Here is a 14,901-nt window from a genome sequence, read left to right on the forward strand (position 1 = left end):
ATTAGCTTCAATAGGAACAAAAAAAGCAGCACATGAAAGATTTCTCCTTTTCAAGCTGAAAACCACAAATACTGAATTCTTGAAACTAAAGGTGAAGCTCAGGCTGGATGGACTCCAGGTAGAAAGGCTCGATGCTGCTGACGACGTGACACAGAGAGATGACCACACTCGCTCAGGGAGCATCTGACACGTCGACCTCCCAGTTTATAACCAGTAACAGAGCTGGAAGTCTGCTGTATCTGAGACTAACAAACAGGAGAAACCATAGCAGACGCCTTTTAACAAGCAGCTTGCATCATATGTCAAAAAAACCCAACTTCAGTCATCCACCCTGTCCACAGATATTTACGCCTGTCATCGTCCTCTGTCTCGCCCTCACTCTAAATGTCAACAGAGGTGTCACGGGCGGGATCAAGTGGATCCTCATTTTCCCAGGAGCCAAACATCGATGCAGATCGAGAGCCCAAACTGGATTATTCCTCCAGCTGTCCTGACCTCCATGTAATCTGAGCCTGGACTCGGTGCCTCTATTAGCACATCAGGAATACGCTCCTGCTTCCTTCTTAGACACTCGGGACTTTGCTCAGCAATCCATGAAATCTGCTACAAAGAGGTCAGTGGTGAGGACAGAAGTTGAAGATGTACAATATTCAAGATATAATTCATGCATCAAAGTCAGGCAGCCTGTCCCCAGTCCCGGACTCACGGTCCACTGTCCAGCGCTGAGGTTCTGAAGAGCCCCCGCAGCAGCCTCCAGGGTGTTGTAGTTCTGGCTCTCAGTCAGCAGAGAAAGGTAGAGCCGCACAACTTCAGGCTGATACAGCAGCTCGAAGCCTGCAGGGAAACACACACACACACACACACACACACACACACACACACACACACACACACACACTGGTTAGACTCCCTGGCATGACAGACAGGCCAATTAGGCTGTGTGAAGGTAGCAGCAGTGCAGTGCGGAGGTTTATCTCGGACCAGAGGGAGAATGCTTTGGCAAGGAGAGTCTTTACTAAAAATGCACAAAGACATTATAGAAACATCGAAACTCCTCGACAAATGCAACGCACGTCTGGTCGCAGCTTGTTCTGCAAAGTTTCAATGAAAACGTGAATGAATATACAAAGTCTGAGGCGATCACTTGGTCTACGACAGGCTGAGGCGAATTTAGCAGCGTTTGTGGTGGTGACACTTTGTGATTCCAAAAACCTTCAGTAATATAAATGAGGAGGGAATATTGATCGGACAGCTGACTCTGAGTATCTGAGCAGGATGTTTATCTCACTAACACATTCCAGCAGAGTCAGTCATCAGGGCCTCCCTCTGATGGAAGCCTAATTACATTATCAGCTATTACAGGGAGAGACGACCACAGTTACACATCCAACCTTGTTTTCTCCTGCTGCACAAACACAGACACAGAGCGTCTCAGTTTGTGTCCAGGGAAGAGTAGAGAGGACAGCTTTAAAGGCGTAGGCAGCCGGGTGGATCACGCCACAGGACAGGACGAACATTAATGGGACTGTTAGGACACGAGGAAAACAACTCTGAGCTTTTTAGACCAGCCTAGATTAAAGTTAAACTCACATCTCCTCCTCTTCAGGTGAAATCAGTGTCAGAGCTCCTCTTCATCATGTGTGTGAAGTGTGTTGTTATAAATCCACTCTGATCCTGTATTTGATCATGTCTATAAACCCCTCTATTTCAGCCCTGCTCAGAACAGGCTGTTTCTGTGTCTGTAGCTTTAAATATGTAAATATTTAATATATGTAAATGTGTAAAATCTGTGACCTTTGAGGTTGATTTACAAGCTTTAAGACTGAGGTGAAGTGGAGCTCAGACAGTCAGTCGACTGTGTGTCTTTATAGTAAGAAGTGAAAATTTAGCCTGAAGTAAGTCCTGAGTGCTTCAACAGGGGGCAGAGTCAGCTCTCAGCCACCGAGGATTTAACAGACTGCTGCAGAGTGAGCTGCTGGCTAAAATCTCTTTTTCCCCAGCAGCTTCCCTGCTATCATCGACAACAGCACACCAGCTATTTCAAATCCTCCGTCAATCCCTCCAGGCTCAAATTAAAGGCAATGTAACCGTCTGTTTGGGCTCATATCTTCTGAGGTCAGTGTTTGCAGGTTCTATTTGAAACCCCAGTATTATGTGTGCAGGGATGTATAGTAAGTCATTTGATTGATGCACAAGGGCTGACGAGGCCCTCGCTATGTTTATGAACTGTAAAAGAAGAGTCTTTTTGTAATGTGAGTCTGACCTGGGTCTAAGTATGAAGCCGTGCATCAAAACTCTCAAAGGGCAAAACCAGCCAGCTATTCTTTTTTTATAGACTTCCTTTTTTTCATGGAGAGGCTGAAGAAAGAGAGAGTGTTTGTGAGGTACCACGGAAACACAAGCTGACATTTTTGCCTCTAAATCCACTTCTCACACCCATAATTTGCAGAGAGCGGAAGTCTGTGTTGGCAGATTCAGTTGAGGGAACATAGCTGTTAACAGTGAAAAGACAGGGTTTCATCCCTGTGGTGTTTTTCTCCACGAGTTCAGACCAAGCTAGCTCCACAATGTGCACAGGAGGAAGCAGCCGCGTGCAGGAGTCCTCATGCATCCTCTACTATAACCATGTGCTACAACATGAATCCCATCAATAGCTTTTCTGGGGGGGGGGGGGGGGGGGCACTTAGCACTTCATGGGGGGGGGGGGGGGGGGGGGGGGGGGGGGGGCACTCAGCAACATTCTGCACGCTCCTCGTATTTCTGGGCCTACTGGGTGCACACTCAGCAAACCAGAGAGCATGTTGCAGAGCGCTGCTGTTGACAGACACTTCATCTCCTCGGCTGATTCTCTCTGCACAAAATGTCAGCCATGTTTAACCTTTCTTACTCCTTTCTGTTAGAAAATCTGCAAATCCACATTTCCTTCTTCTTGCAATTCCTGTGGTCGAGGTCTGGCAACCAACTGGAGCGACTTATGCAACTAAAAATGGCATGAACTGCTCAACAAAGGGAAATTCACTGTTCCTTCCAACATGTTCCTTCATCCTTGAGTGGAGTCTTTGCAGGTTTTATGTCAGTGCCTCAAACACTGAGCTCTGTGCTCACCACTTTACTGAAGTGTAGTTGTTGATGTCATCAGTCGTCACCTGATAGCCTCTGGGCCTGACAGACACGATGAGGTTATTCAAATACACACCAGGGTATTGAACCCGGTGTGCATGTGGACTGTCGTAAAAAGAGCTACAGCTAGTTCTGGTCATGTAAATGAAACGGGCTTTAACAGACTCTTCACTCAGGGAAACAAGAAAATTAAAGAGCCCTTCTAAACATCACGTGTAAGTTGAAGATGCGGGCGCCACATGAAGGTCAAAGCGCCCTGCATTAACACCTGACATCAGCCACTCAGGGGCGGCAGTAGGGTTGGGAACCGAAGGATCATGGTTCGAGTCCCAACACGGACCAATCATGGACATTTGCCTGGTAGCTGGAGAGGTGCCAGACCTCTTTCTGAGCACTGCCGGGGTGCCCTTGAGTAAGGCACCGAATCCCCGAAATCAGCTCTGGAGCGCCGTCACTCAGACGTCTCTCCGTTAGCGCACGAGTATATTTCAGTCTATGTGTGTGTTGTTGCATGATCATCAGTGTAAACACCTCATTTAAAACAAAAACGTTAAAAAAGACTTTAACTTTGCTAAGTGTTGCTAAATGTTGCTAAGTGTTGCTGAATGTTGCTAAGTGTTGCTGAATGTTGCTAAGTGTTGCTAAATGTTGCTAAGTGTTGCTGAATGTTGCTAAATGTTGCTAAGTGTTGCTGAATGTTGCTAAGTGTTGCTAAATGTTGCTAAGTGTTGCTGAATGTTGCTAAGTGTTGCTAAATGTTGCTAAGTGTTGCTGAATGTTGCTAAGTGTTGCTAAATGTTGCTAAGTGTTGCTGAATGTTGCTAAGTGTTGCTAAATGTTGCTAAGTGTTGCTAAGTGTTGCTAAGTGTTGCTAAATGTTGCTAAGTGTTGCTAAATGTTGCTAAGTGTTGCTAAGTGTTGCTAAATGTTGCTAAGTGTTGCTAAGTGTTGCTAAATGTTGTGCTCATGATGGATGAACTTTGTTAGATATTTAAGAGCCAAACAGTAAAGTGTTCTACCTGCTGCACACAAGGGCCAGATGAAAAGCACGGTTAAAGAAGAAGAGTAATCTGCAGTACGTAGTAACCGCCCTGACCTGCAGAGCTTTACTCCATAACTAGGCTGACACCACACACACACACACACACACACACACACACACCTACACCTACACACACACACACCTACACACACCTACACACACACACACACACACCAAACGTTCCTCCCTCACTGAAGGGAGAGGAAGCAGCAGCTGGTTACTAAAGCTGAGGTGACGCTCAGTTAGCACCCAGGCCCTGAAGACGAGGAGCCTGGTGGTGCAGCCGTGCATGAAAAGTGGGTTAGAAACAAAGTTTGGTTGAAGTGAGTGAAGCTCAGTGCAGAGCTGCTTCACGATTGGTTGCAATTAGCGGCGAGGTGTGGCGGTGCGACAGGCTGGTAAATGATAATGGATCAACTGTTGGGGGGAGGGAGGGACACGTTCACACATGCATGTCAACAAAATGAGGCTCTCAGCGCTCTGCCTTCTTACAGCTGGGTTGGCTGCAGTCGTGCAGGACTGGACACACACCTCTGCAGACCCCTCTGTACACACACACACACACACACACACACACACACCCCTGGCACGGCCATGTCAGAAAGTGATGTTCATCGATCCTGTCTGCCTGCTACGCTTGCTTCCTTCCATGCGAGCGCTGTCCTGGCTCCATACTAACAGAAGGCAGCACTCGGCTCAGGGACACATGCTGCTCTATCACTCTCTACAACTCACAGGAGAGGGGAGCAGCGCTGCAGAGGGACAGAGAGATGCAGGAAGATAAAGCCAGGGACATGATAAAGAAATAAAAATCACTGTAAAAACACACAGCCTCTGACCTTTAACCTCCGGATGACTGCGTAATTAAAATGCTAATGCTGTGGAGTACTGCGGGGACTTCTCTGCTGTAACTGTGATTTGTTCTCTCTCTCCAGGTGGGACAGAAGGAACAGCGCTGAGCACCGGGTCACCATCTCCTCACAATGAATCACTCATAAATAAACAAGGAGTTGGAAAAAGCCTCACATCATCATCCTTCAGCTGAGACAAGACTGTGACACTGTGCGAGGCCACGCCTGCTCACAGGCCAGCACTTTAGTGCTAATGAAGATTTTCACAGCGTAGAACTGCAGCACCTCATTAAAAGTGGCATGCCACCAGTATCATGACTGCTGTGACTCTCGGGTTCATTAAAAACCTGAAAAAGGTGAACGATGGAGCCACGTAAACAAAACATGAGAAACGCCTTCAACAGCGCTGCCTTCAGCCACACTGGGACTGCAAAGAAAGCAGATTTGTTTTATGCCGCTTGAAGAACCAGACGGATGGAGTTCGCAGTTGGTGTCAGTATCCCAATGCATGATGGGTAATTAAATCAGACGGGCCATTATGCATGTTGATCATCTGTCAATGAGCCTCAGAGTACAGCTCATTGGACGACTTCGTGTTTCCCATCAGTGTGCTGAAAGACCCTCAGGTTGTTCGTTAAAGTGGTGGAAGGTGGTGTGGTGAGAAAAATGGATCTTTTTTGATTGGAGTTAGTTTTGCTTGAGAAGATGACATGCATCAAGTATTGAAAGGATGAAGAGAAATGGCTCCATTTGTATTCTGGAGGTTGATCTTAATGTGAGGCATGAATGTAATCAGGCTCGGACATGAGCTGCATGTCAGAGCAGGAGGATAAATCACAGAAGATCTCTCTCAGTTGCCTTTCAGGGTTTCTTTCAGCTGCTCTATCTGGTGTATTTCTGTCGGAGAGAAACGCACGAGTTAAACCGCAAACAAAAAAAACAAACAATTTGACCCATGTTTATAGTTCAGCTGATTTAAAACAGGCCTGTGTCCTCATCTGAAGCCGGAGGGAGATACGAGGCTCGCATTCCCCTTCCCTCCCAGCAGCCAAAACAGAACAGTGCCAGACTGCAAAGGCCGCTCAGCCCCCGGTCAGCCCTTCACTCTGACAGAGTCCAGGAGTCAAAGCTTCAACTTCTCCTCTGCTGCAGATTGGCATCTCTAAAGGCTGCCCCAGGGCGCAGCACATTAGCATACCCACATGGTGGCTTGGCCTTAGTTTGTTGGATGTTGAGAAAGAGAGGGTGGCAGCTGGACCGTCTCTTGGACAGTTAGACATCAGCTCAGAGACACAAAGATGCCCTGGTGGGATGGAGCAAACGAGGGAGGGCAGGAAGAGAGAGAGAGAGAGAGAGAGAGAGAGAGAGAGAGGGAGAGAGAGAGAGAGAGAGAGGGAGAGAGAGAGGTCGCTGATGAAACAGGAAAAATAAACCCTCCCACATCTCTTCCTCCATCTCTGCCATCTCACTGCAGGGGTCCAGCTCCAACACCACCAGAAGTCTGCTCCCTTTAAGCACCACAGTACTTCCTCTTCCCTGTGCTGATAGGAAGGGGGCTTTTCAGTCCAGAGAGGACGGATCCACAGCGGTGGAAAGACCAGGCTGGAAGGCTCTCTCTTGCTGTATGAGGTGTTCTGTGGCTCGCAGCTTCCCGGCCTCTCGGTTGGATGAAGCGTGGTTGTGCTGTGTTTGTTTCTCTCGCTAATGTAAGAGTGATTCAGGGCCTGAGGTTCAGATTAGAATCTCTGTCAGGTACAGATTTGATTTCCCTCAGGATGGAAAACATATTGACAAGATATTTCACTTGTTGTGTCGTGTGGATATGAAGACTCTTCATAGCTGTTTTCCCCAGCAGCAAAGCACTTAATGGTGTCCAACGTGCACACTACAGTCTGATGTGACAGAAGTCAGCGTGCACAGAAACACAGGACGCCCGTCATGACGCAGACCAAGGGGAAGACTTATTCACTACCCTGACTTTGACTTGTACAGTTAATCGCTCTGAGCGTCCTGCTGGTGCTTCATCACTAAATCCTTTTTACACTAAGAGACTTTTGTCCATCTGAACACAAGTCATGACATCACCGGAGGACCGTTCGTCATCTTCAGGCTAAATGATGGAAAAGCTTGTGGTGAGCTACAGTGAGCATGTGCAGTGACAGAATCACACAACCAAAAGGTAAACGTTCATGAAGCTGGAGGACTTTTATGAAAAAGTCGATCTGATGTTTCTCTCTCCGTGTTAAGATAATGTTGATCCAGGCTCGACTCCTGATGCAAAGCAACGTGCGTCAACTCTCCAATCACTTTTCACCTGCACATATCCAGATAATCCCAGCAGCAGGTGAGCCTCTGTGCTAAACTGTAGCTGCACTGTGCTTCAGGATCAGACGCAGGATGCTGCAGCCTGAAGCCCAGCTGTGGGACAGAGAAAGCGTTTAGTGTTGAGGGTCAGAGGAGGTCAAGCTGGGTCAAATGAGAATCAGCAGTGGAGCTGACTGGGTCAAAGTGTCCCGACTGGCTTCCCTTCATATCAGCCACGAGAGAGAAGGAGAGGATGAGAGAGTTTGATGTAACCCTGTGTAACTCTCTGCCGCCATCTTGAATGTTTAATGAGGTGAACCGAAGCAATTCATAAACGTCCACACTGAGTCTGTAGAGCCTGTAGAGTTAAACCTCTGTTGCTTTAATGCTGCACACACACACACACACACTGCAGATGGAGGACAGATACTGAGCTGATTTATTTTCCTCGTCTGAAACATATTTCTCGTCTTTTCTCTCGCTCTTCTGCGCCTAAATCGCCAACACAAAATCCAGCCGCCATGCCAAAAAAAACCTCCATCTATTGATGTAGACAGCGTGCAGAGATGAAAGAGTAGATGGTGGTAGCACTACAGTAGGGTTGCTATGGAAACCTCTCCTGGTTTGTTTGTGGATCCTGTGAGACAGTTTACCGCTCCTTCAGTCTGACGCGCTGCACTTAGAGGCACTGTGTGCAAACCAAGAGAGTGATTAGCAAGTTCAACCGGCAGCTAACGCAGCTCCAAATGAAGTTTACTGTCAGCCTGAGGTGCAATTCCAATAATTCAACAGCAGCTGAGCAAAACGCGAGCCCGAGGGCTACGATTAGCAGCCGGGCGCTGCTCGCGCTTCCGTGTGAGTTTGCATTACGAAGCAGCGGCTCCCTCAGTCGCTCGAGTGCTTCAGAGTGGAGAGGCATGGCTCAGTGTGTGTGTGTGTGTGTGTGTGTGTGTGTGTGTGTGTGTGTGTGTGTGTGTGAGAGAGGAGTGTTTTTCCGCCTCACCTTGAGTGCCTGCTGTCTTTCTTCATGCAAGTCACGTCCTCACACAGACACAAACCAAAGTAAAAAGTCAGGCAACAGCAGGAGGCAGAGGTACAGGGGGGGGGATGCTGCAGGGGAGCTGCTGGACAGCGTCTCTTATTTCCTGGTGGCAGGTGAAGTCGCTCACCTGAGCCTGAAATGCTGATAAACAAGCTGACGTTGTCAGGGCCGTGTTGTGCTGTCACCACAGATCTGAACACTCTTACACCTGACAGGTGTTTCAATGAGGTGAGGAGAGGAGGAAGGAAACAAGAGAAGTGACAGGAGTGAGGTGGGAGGAAGGAGAGTTCATAAAAGAGGGGGAAGAGAAGGAAAAGTTCAGCTCTGTTTCCAGCGAGTGTTTCGCTTCGTCTCGACTAAAGGCGGGAAAGATTCCCAAATAACCGATCCGTACCGTCCCACTTTTTGGGACCCTTCCGTTGGGGGGCCAAGAATATCCATCTGACCCTAAAAGGTGGAGCTAAACACTGCAGTTCTCTGATTGGTTGAAAGAATCGTCACTTCCTATGTTACGTCGTCAAACAAAACTCTGCTGTGTTTAAACCATTGAGTGTAACACAGCTGATTGTTTACGTGTGTATTTGTCCTCGTCGCTCACAGCCTTCTCTGAAACAAAGCTGGATTGAGTTCTTGTAATAAAGAGTCACATGACAGTGACAGAGGAGATGAACTGCTGGATGTCTTCTTCGTTGGTTTTGTTTGTGTAGCGTTTTTCTCCTTTGTTGAATTTATTAGTTAGCGGTTAGCTGTTAGCGGTTAGCTGCTATCATGTGATGCTATTTACATAGCGGCTATCAGCATCCGGCTCACACGCCGCCTACCAAATAGGCACGCGTGGCTGTGGAAACACAAACGGGATCGGGCTTTACCGAACCAAACCGTACCGGTCTGTACTGATCCGTACCGGACTGCTGTGTGGAAACGGGACTTAGAGCTGAAAGAGGAGAAAACGGAGAAAGGACCAAGGAGCATGGAGGGAAGGAATGATAACGTGGGAGAGAGGCGGGACGGGAAAAAGGAAGGAGACTGGAGGGAGACAGAGAGGGAAGAGTGAGTGAGTGGATTTGAGGTATGAATATAGGATGATGGATGTCGTCTGGTAAAAAAACAAAGACTGACTCATGTGAGGAGAGACAAACACACTGATGCACTGCAGCATGTCCTCTGCAGTTTGGGGGTGTGGAGGTTGAGTGTCCAGCCTTCGGGAATAAGCCTAGATAATCCTCTGGACTGCTGCTGCTGTGTGAGGGTGTGTGTGTGTGTGTGTGTGTGTGTGAGGGTGTGTGTGTGTGTGTGTGTGTGAGGGGGGTTAATAGAGATACGGCAGTGACTGGAATGAGGCCTGAAGATAGAGGCCTTATAGACTTGAGCAGATGTGGGGTGAGGGGGGGCGGGGGGGGCTGATGGGGGTCTGGGTTTGGATGATGGAAAGGAATCAGGATTAAAGAGACCAGAGACATATGTGCGGAGCAGCAGAGTGGCACGAATGTCTGTCGTTGTATTTTGGGTTCAGTTTGTGTTGGAGCAGTGCAGGTCTTTAGTGTTTCTAAATGTGTAGAGCATAAACACCTTCCTCAGCGTGTTCAGCATGTCTGACACACTGCTCATCTGTCTGAGTGGGACTCCAACTCTTTAGCTAACACAAGAGTCACCCCCCCCCCCCCCCCAACACACACACACACACACACACACACACAGTCTCACCAGCCCCCCCTCCTCAGTCCTGTGTGAAATGGCACGCTGAAGTGTGATGGACGCCCTGCGTTAACTCTCGCCATACACACACACACACTCCCCAACATGCTCACACACACAGACACACACACACACACACACAGGTATAGCTTATCCAACTCTGTTTCCTTCTGCAACACTGACAGACAACTCCACATCTAACAGCCATAATACCCCTCTGTGTGTGTGTGTGTGTGTGTGTGTGTGTGTGTGTGTGTGTGTGTGTGTGGACAGCTGTACGACTGAGGATTTGATTGTGGATTTGTGTGCGTGTGTGTGTGCTTTAAGAGTCAAATGAAAGGCAGCGAGGATGACTTGCCCCCCGCCGGCTTAAACGCACTTTAAAATCCTAAATACTCTCCATTACAGACCGGACAATCTGATTGGCTGTGGAGGCCAAAAAAAATAAAAATCAGTCCCCGCCCACTCCTCTTCCTCTCCTGCAGAAATGTTTGATGTTAAGACCCTAACAATATAACCCAATGTGTTATGTCTGCCATGGTGAGACAAAGGGGCAATTTGATTGGACGCCTGTTCCTGACTCTCTCCTCTCTCCCCTGGGTGCGTTCAGACTCTCCTGTTTGCATCTGTTTACCACCAATATTTCACTTCCTGTTTACCAGTAACAGGACACGGGCGTGTTTCCCCCTCCTCACTAAGCCTCTGTTGTAGCTTCAGTGAAGCCAGTCAGCACGCCATTAATCTGCTTTTAATTAGATTAAAGCATCTCTCGCAGAAACAGGAAGCAGCGCTCGTCTGCCTCAAATGAGGCCAAACAAAGGCTCCAATTGGCAAATTCAGTCTCACAGGCTTCCTCCCACTTTCCTGGGATCGTCCTCGTCCCAAGATAATCTCTTTGCTCCAAACGCTCAGATGGAGGGAGATGATGATCATCTCCAGCAGGAGGATGAGCGCTCACCACGGACAATACGTTTTGTTTTTTTTAAGGGGGGGAGAAAGTTTAAATTAGTTGAGGAACAGTTGATCACTGCAGCCATGTTGGGAGGAAGTGATTTAAAGTTGAACTGCCACAGAGGAGGTTGAGGGATGAAAGGCGCCTCACTATCTTTTACCAAACACAGGTGGATAAATGCATCAACACACACACACACACACACACACACACACACACACACACACTAATCTGCAAGGACTTCATTTCACTAATGATGCGGAGCAGCCACTCTCCAGCAGACCTCCGAGGAATATCTTTATTATGCAAACCTCTTTGTATTTCCGACAAAACACAAGGTGGTCCCACTTCAACAGTCCTCGCTCCCCTCGTTTGTTTTTCTCCGCTCCACACCTTATTATCGCTCCTTTTCATCACTGCGTATGAAACAGCTCATGAGAGGTGCAGGGACATGAAGGGAGGCTTGAAGTAGTTTAAATAGCAGCTGCAGGCCACTGGCACTACTCATAATAAGCCCACTGTCTCAGTGTTGTGCTCAGTTTTAATTAAAATATGCAAAGATTGGAGGAGTGTCGGGTTAGCTGTGGCCATCGGAGCAGGTACAGGAAGTCCCAACAGCTGCAGAGGCTGGATGAGGGAGCTGCTAATGGAACATTTAGCATCTGGAGCAAGTTAGCATGTTGGCCTTGTTTGATACCATGGACTTCCCACTTGACAAAACAAATCGTATTTCTCCACTGTTACCATCTGCTGCCCGCATCGATCTAAAGTTCTACACTTCACATTGTAAATGTCTGTTCTTCCAGATCTCTATCCTTCTATACACATTCTCTCCAGGAGGTCGCCATGGCAACAATTCAAGAAAATAGTTCAAGTCGTTTTGCAATTTTCTCTTCCTGCTGCCTTTAATTGCAAAAGAACTAAAAACATCGTAACATGGATTATAATTGTTTTTTTGAAAAGCTGCCGCGAAATCAACAACGCTCCAAAAAGTCTGCAGAGTCCTGGAGGGCCTGTATGGCCCTGTTCACAATGTCTGAACGTTACTCATTCACACGTTGTTCCTCACAGGACAACATAAGAGACTTCCTGTTTTCCTTCCTCTAAACATTGATTTTTGATCTAAAGAGAGCGTCCACGCTGACACGCTGACGGCTTCTATTCAAATTGCCCGACAGGCCATCAGTGCTGATGGAGCCTGGAGGAGACATGGACTGGGCCGGGCTCTTACCCGGGTCACCTTACTCCGCTGAGCAGTGCATGCACATGGGACCTCGGTGTCAGGTGGTCTGAATCCGACCTGCTTCAAACGAACCATGGACTCATTAAACATACGGGTGGGTGAGCATTCATCTGAGCTACCTGACTTTAATCTGCTGCCTTCCTGCCTGACTCGAAGGAGTCTCATTGGGTGAAGTTATAAAATGGGATCATTTGACATCTGTGCCTTTCCTAACGCATCACTTATCCCCTCCTGCCACTTGGTCGTGTGCAAACGTGTTCGCTGCAGGAAACTGTAATTACACATCAAAGAGTTTGGGTGGAACTTCCCGGAGGAGCACGATTATGTCTGATGTTTGGGTTCCATGTTTCTGTTTATTTATCTTTGTTTATCTGCTGCGTCTCCTGGGATTGGATGTCTCTTTTGGTATTTGTTTGTTTGTTTCAAGTGAAGTGTTTCCTCCATATTTAAAGGTTATTACAGAACAGAACAGTGAAACCAATGAGGAGATAGACACACCTGCATCCAATATAAATATATGTACGTGTGCCGTGTGGAACAGAGGGATCGATAGCATCAAGAAGGAGTGCTGCGAAAGGGAAGTGGAAAGGACCCAACCTTCTCGGGTGGACGCAGGAGAGACGAGTCTCATCTTCACCTCCGTGCTCTTCTGTTTGTGAGCATGCTTTGTGTACGCTCCCTCTCTGCGTGCCTGCGCGCACACGCCATCAACATACGGGCTCACGCGCTGCTGTGAAATGTGACGGCTGGAAGCGAGGAAGAGGAGGGGGAATCATGACAGTAGGAACTTGGCGAGGCGAGGAGTCAGGTGTTAGATTCCACAGGCTGCTCATAAAGCAGCTGTCTGCTATGATACTAATAAAACTCTAACAGTTCTGATGGTTTCAAGTCCTACACAACAATACTGCTTTACTTTCTGTTCCCGTCGTCACAGTGTGCAGGCACACTGGCTGAACTGCACAAATTCATTTTTGGATGGATTCAGAGCTCAGCTATGCACCTGTCTTATAAAATATTCTTTCAACATTTCTCTAATTTTAAATCAACATGTGGTATCATAAAGCATCAAAATGAAGAGACAACCTTCATGTGGACAGAGTACACGCCATACTTTCCCCGTCTGATTCCTCTGAAACACACTCGGCAGCAAAAAAGCTTTTTCTTAAAATCGTGTGGTGGAGAACACGTCGTCTCTGTGCAGCAGGACATTCATCCAGCCTTTGGGCTGCAGCTCATGAGCCACAGAGAGATCTCAGGGAGGCAGGATTAGAAGAATCAGATTCCTGCCACGGAGCCATTAAGTGAAAAATGTCTCCTCTAACAGCAGAGACAAACAAAAAGTGATGCTCTGTTTTCCTTAATTCAATCGAGCCTCTGACTTCTCCGACTTCAAGAGCTCTAATTCATCAGAGACAGAGAAGACTCCGACAGCACAACAGTCGCCGCTCATTACACTAAAAACATAGATCTCCAGTGAGAGGACATCAGAGTGTGATACAGTTGTTTGTCAATGCTCAGCTTGTGAGACTCCTTCCACAGTGGTGGTGGTAAATGCTCCGGTCTTCTCCGTGCAGACGCAGCCCGTGAGAGAAAGCAGAGGTATGAAGCGATAGCTGATAGGAGCTCTGAGGCCTTTCCAACTCACGGCCTTCATGGCCTATGCAGAGTGCCCTTATTGTCAGACATGATTAATTAGCACCATATAATGCGGTTGTGATCAATCAGCCTAACTGGAAACTACAAGCACTTTGACAAATAGATTGATCACGCTGGGAATAAACTGTGCCAGAGGAAACTGCCGTCTCCCACCAAGTTTCAAATCATTTCTTCTCTAAAAAATGACGCTCATGGGAGGTGAAAGCAATCACCAGCTGGCAGGAAACACAACCTTTGATTGACAGCACTATAATGGTGCATTGAAGGGAAGTTGGTACGTCAGTAGTTTGGAACAGGATTCATTGTTAACTCAGTCATGCTAGTAGTGCAGGGAAGGTTAACTTGGCTGGAGGGTCAGTGAATTATTTAACAGCTTTTGGATGAATGGCTTTAATATTCTGCACACACTTCATCATTCCCTTTATTAAAAAAAACTCCAAATCTTTAACACTGCAAAGCACGAACTACGAGGTCTAATCCTCTGACTTTGTCTGCAGTCCACAGGGTTTACATTTTGTGGTTTTGAATATTTGGTTAAACTAATGATGCATTTTTGTTCCCCGCAGGATGAACCGACCTTGACCATCTCCTTACTGTTCCTCGACTAACCAGTACGATAGTCAGTAGTTTTGTTTTTCAGTTAAAATGTGCTGTATGTGGACCTGACACATGACAGGCTCAGTGACACTGACGACTTACATGAAGCTGTATGCCAGTTTTCTTTAAGAGGATGAACGATGTAATTCAAGGCACACCAGCTCAAATCTTCTCCAGGGCAACAAGTGTAAGGAGCGATCATTGTGGCCAAACTATTTAAAAAGACGACACCGTGAAAGATAAACAAACGTGTAGACAGATCTTCAACTGCGTGTCTGACGGGTGTTTGTTGCCCTGAGCTCAGGCTCACAGGCGAGGCAGCCTCTCGCCTCATTTACCTCAAGAAAAAAATAAATCTGTACTGTTATTTGAAGGAGCTCATATTCATCACAGGTCACA

At 47.4% G+C, this 14,901-nt stretch overlaps 1 protein-coding gene across 9 annotated transcripts in view; it reads right to left on the reverse strand.

The window, feature by feature from the left end:
- The window catches only part of arvcfb (ARVCF delta catenin family member b), a 117,190-nt gene that overhangs the window by 15,515 nt on the left and 86,774 nt on the right, over positions 1-14,901 (reverse strand). For all 9 annotated transcript variants that reach the window (XM_079363697.1, XM_079363696.1, XM_079363700.1 and 6 more), the window contains one exon: positions 707-834. In XM_079363697.1, the coding sequence (XP_079219823.1) occupies positions 707-834 (128 nt within the window). The remainder of the gene's footprint in view (positions 1-706; positions 835-14,901) is intronic.

The sequence above is a fragment of the Symphodus melops genome, assembly GCF_947650265.1.
Source record: "Symphodus melops genome assembly, chromosome: 1".
In the NCBI taxonomy this organism is placed as follows: Eukaryota; Metazoa; Chordata; class Actinopteri; order Labriformes; family Labridae; genus Symphodus; species Symphodus melops.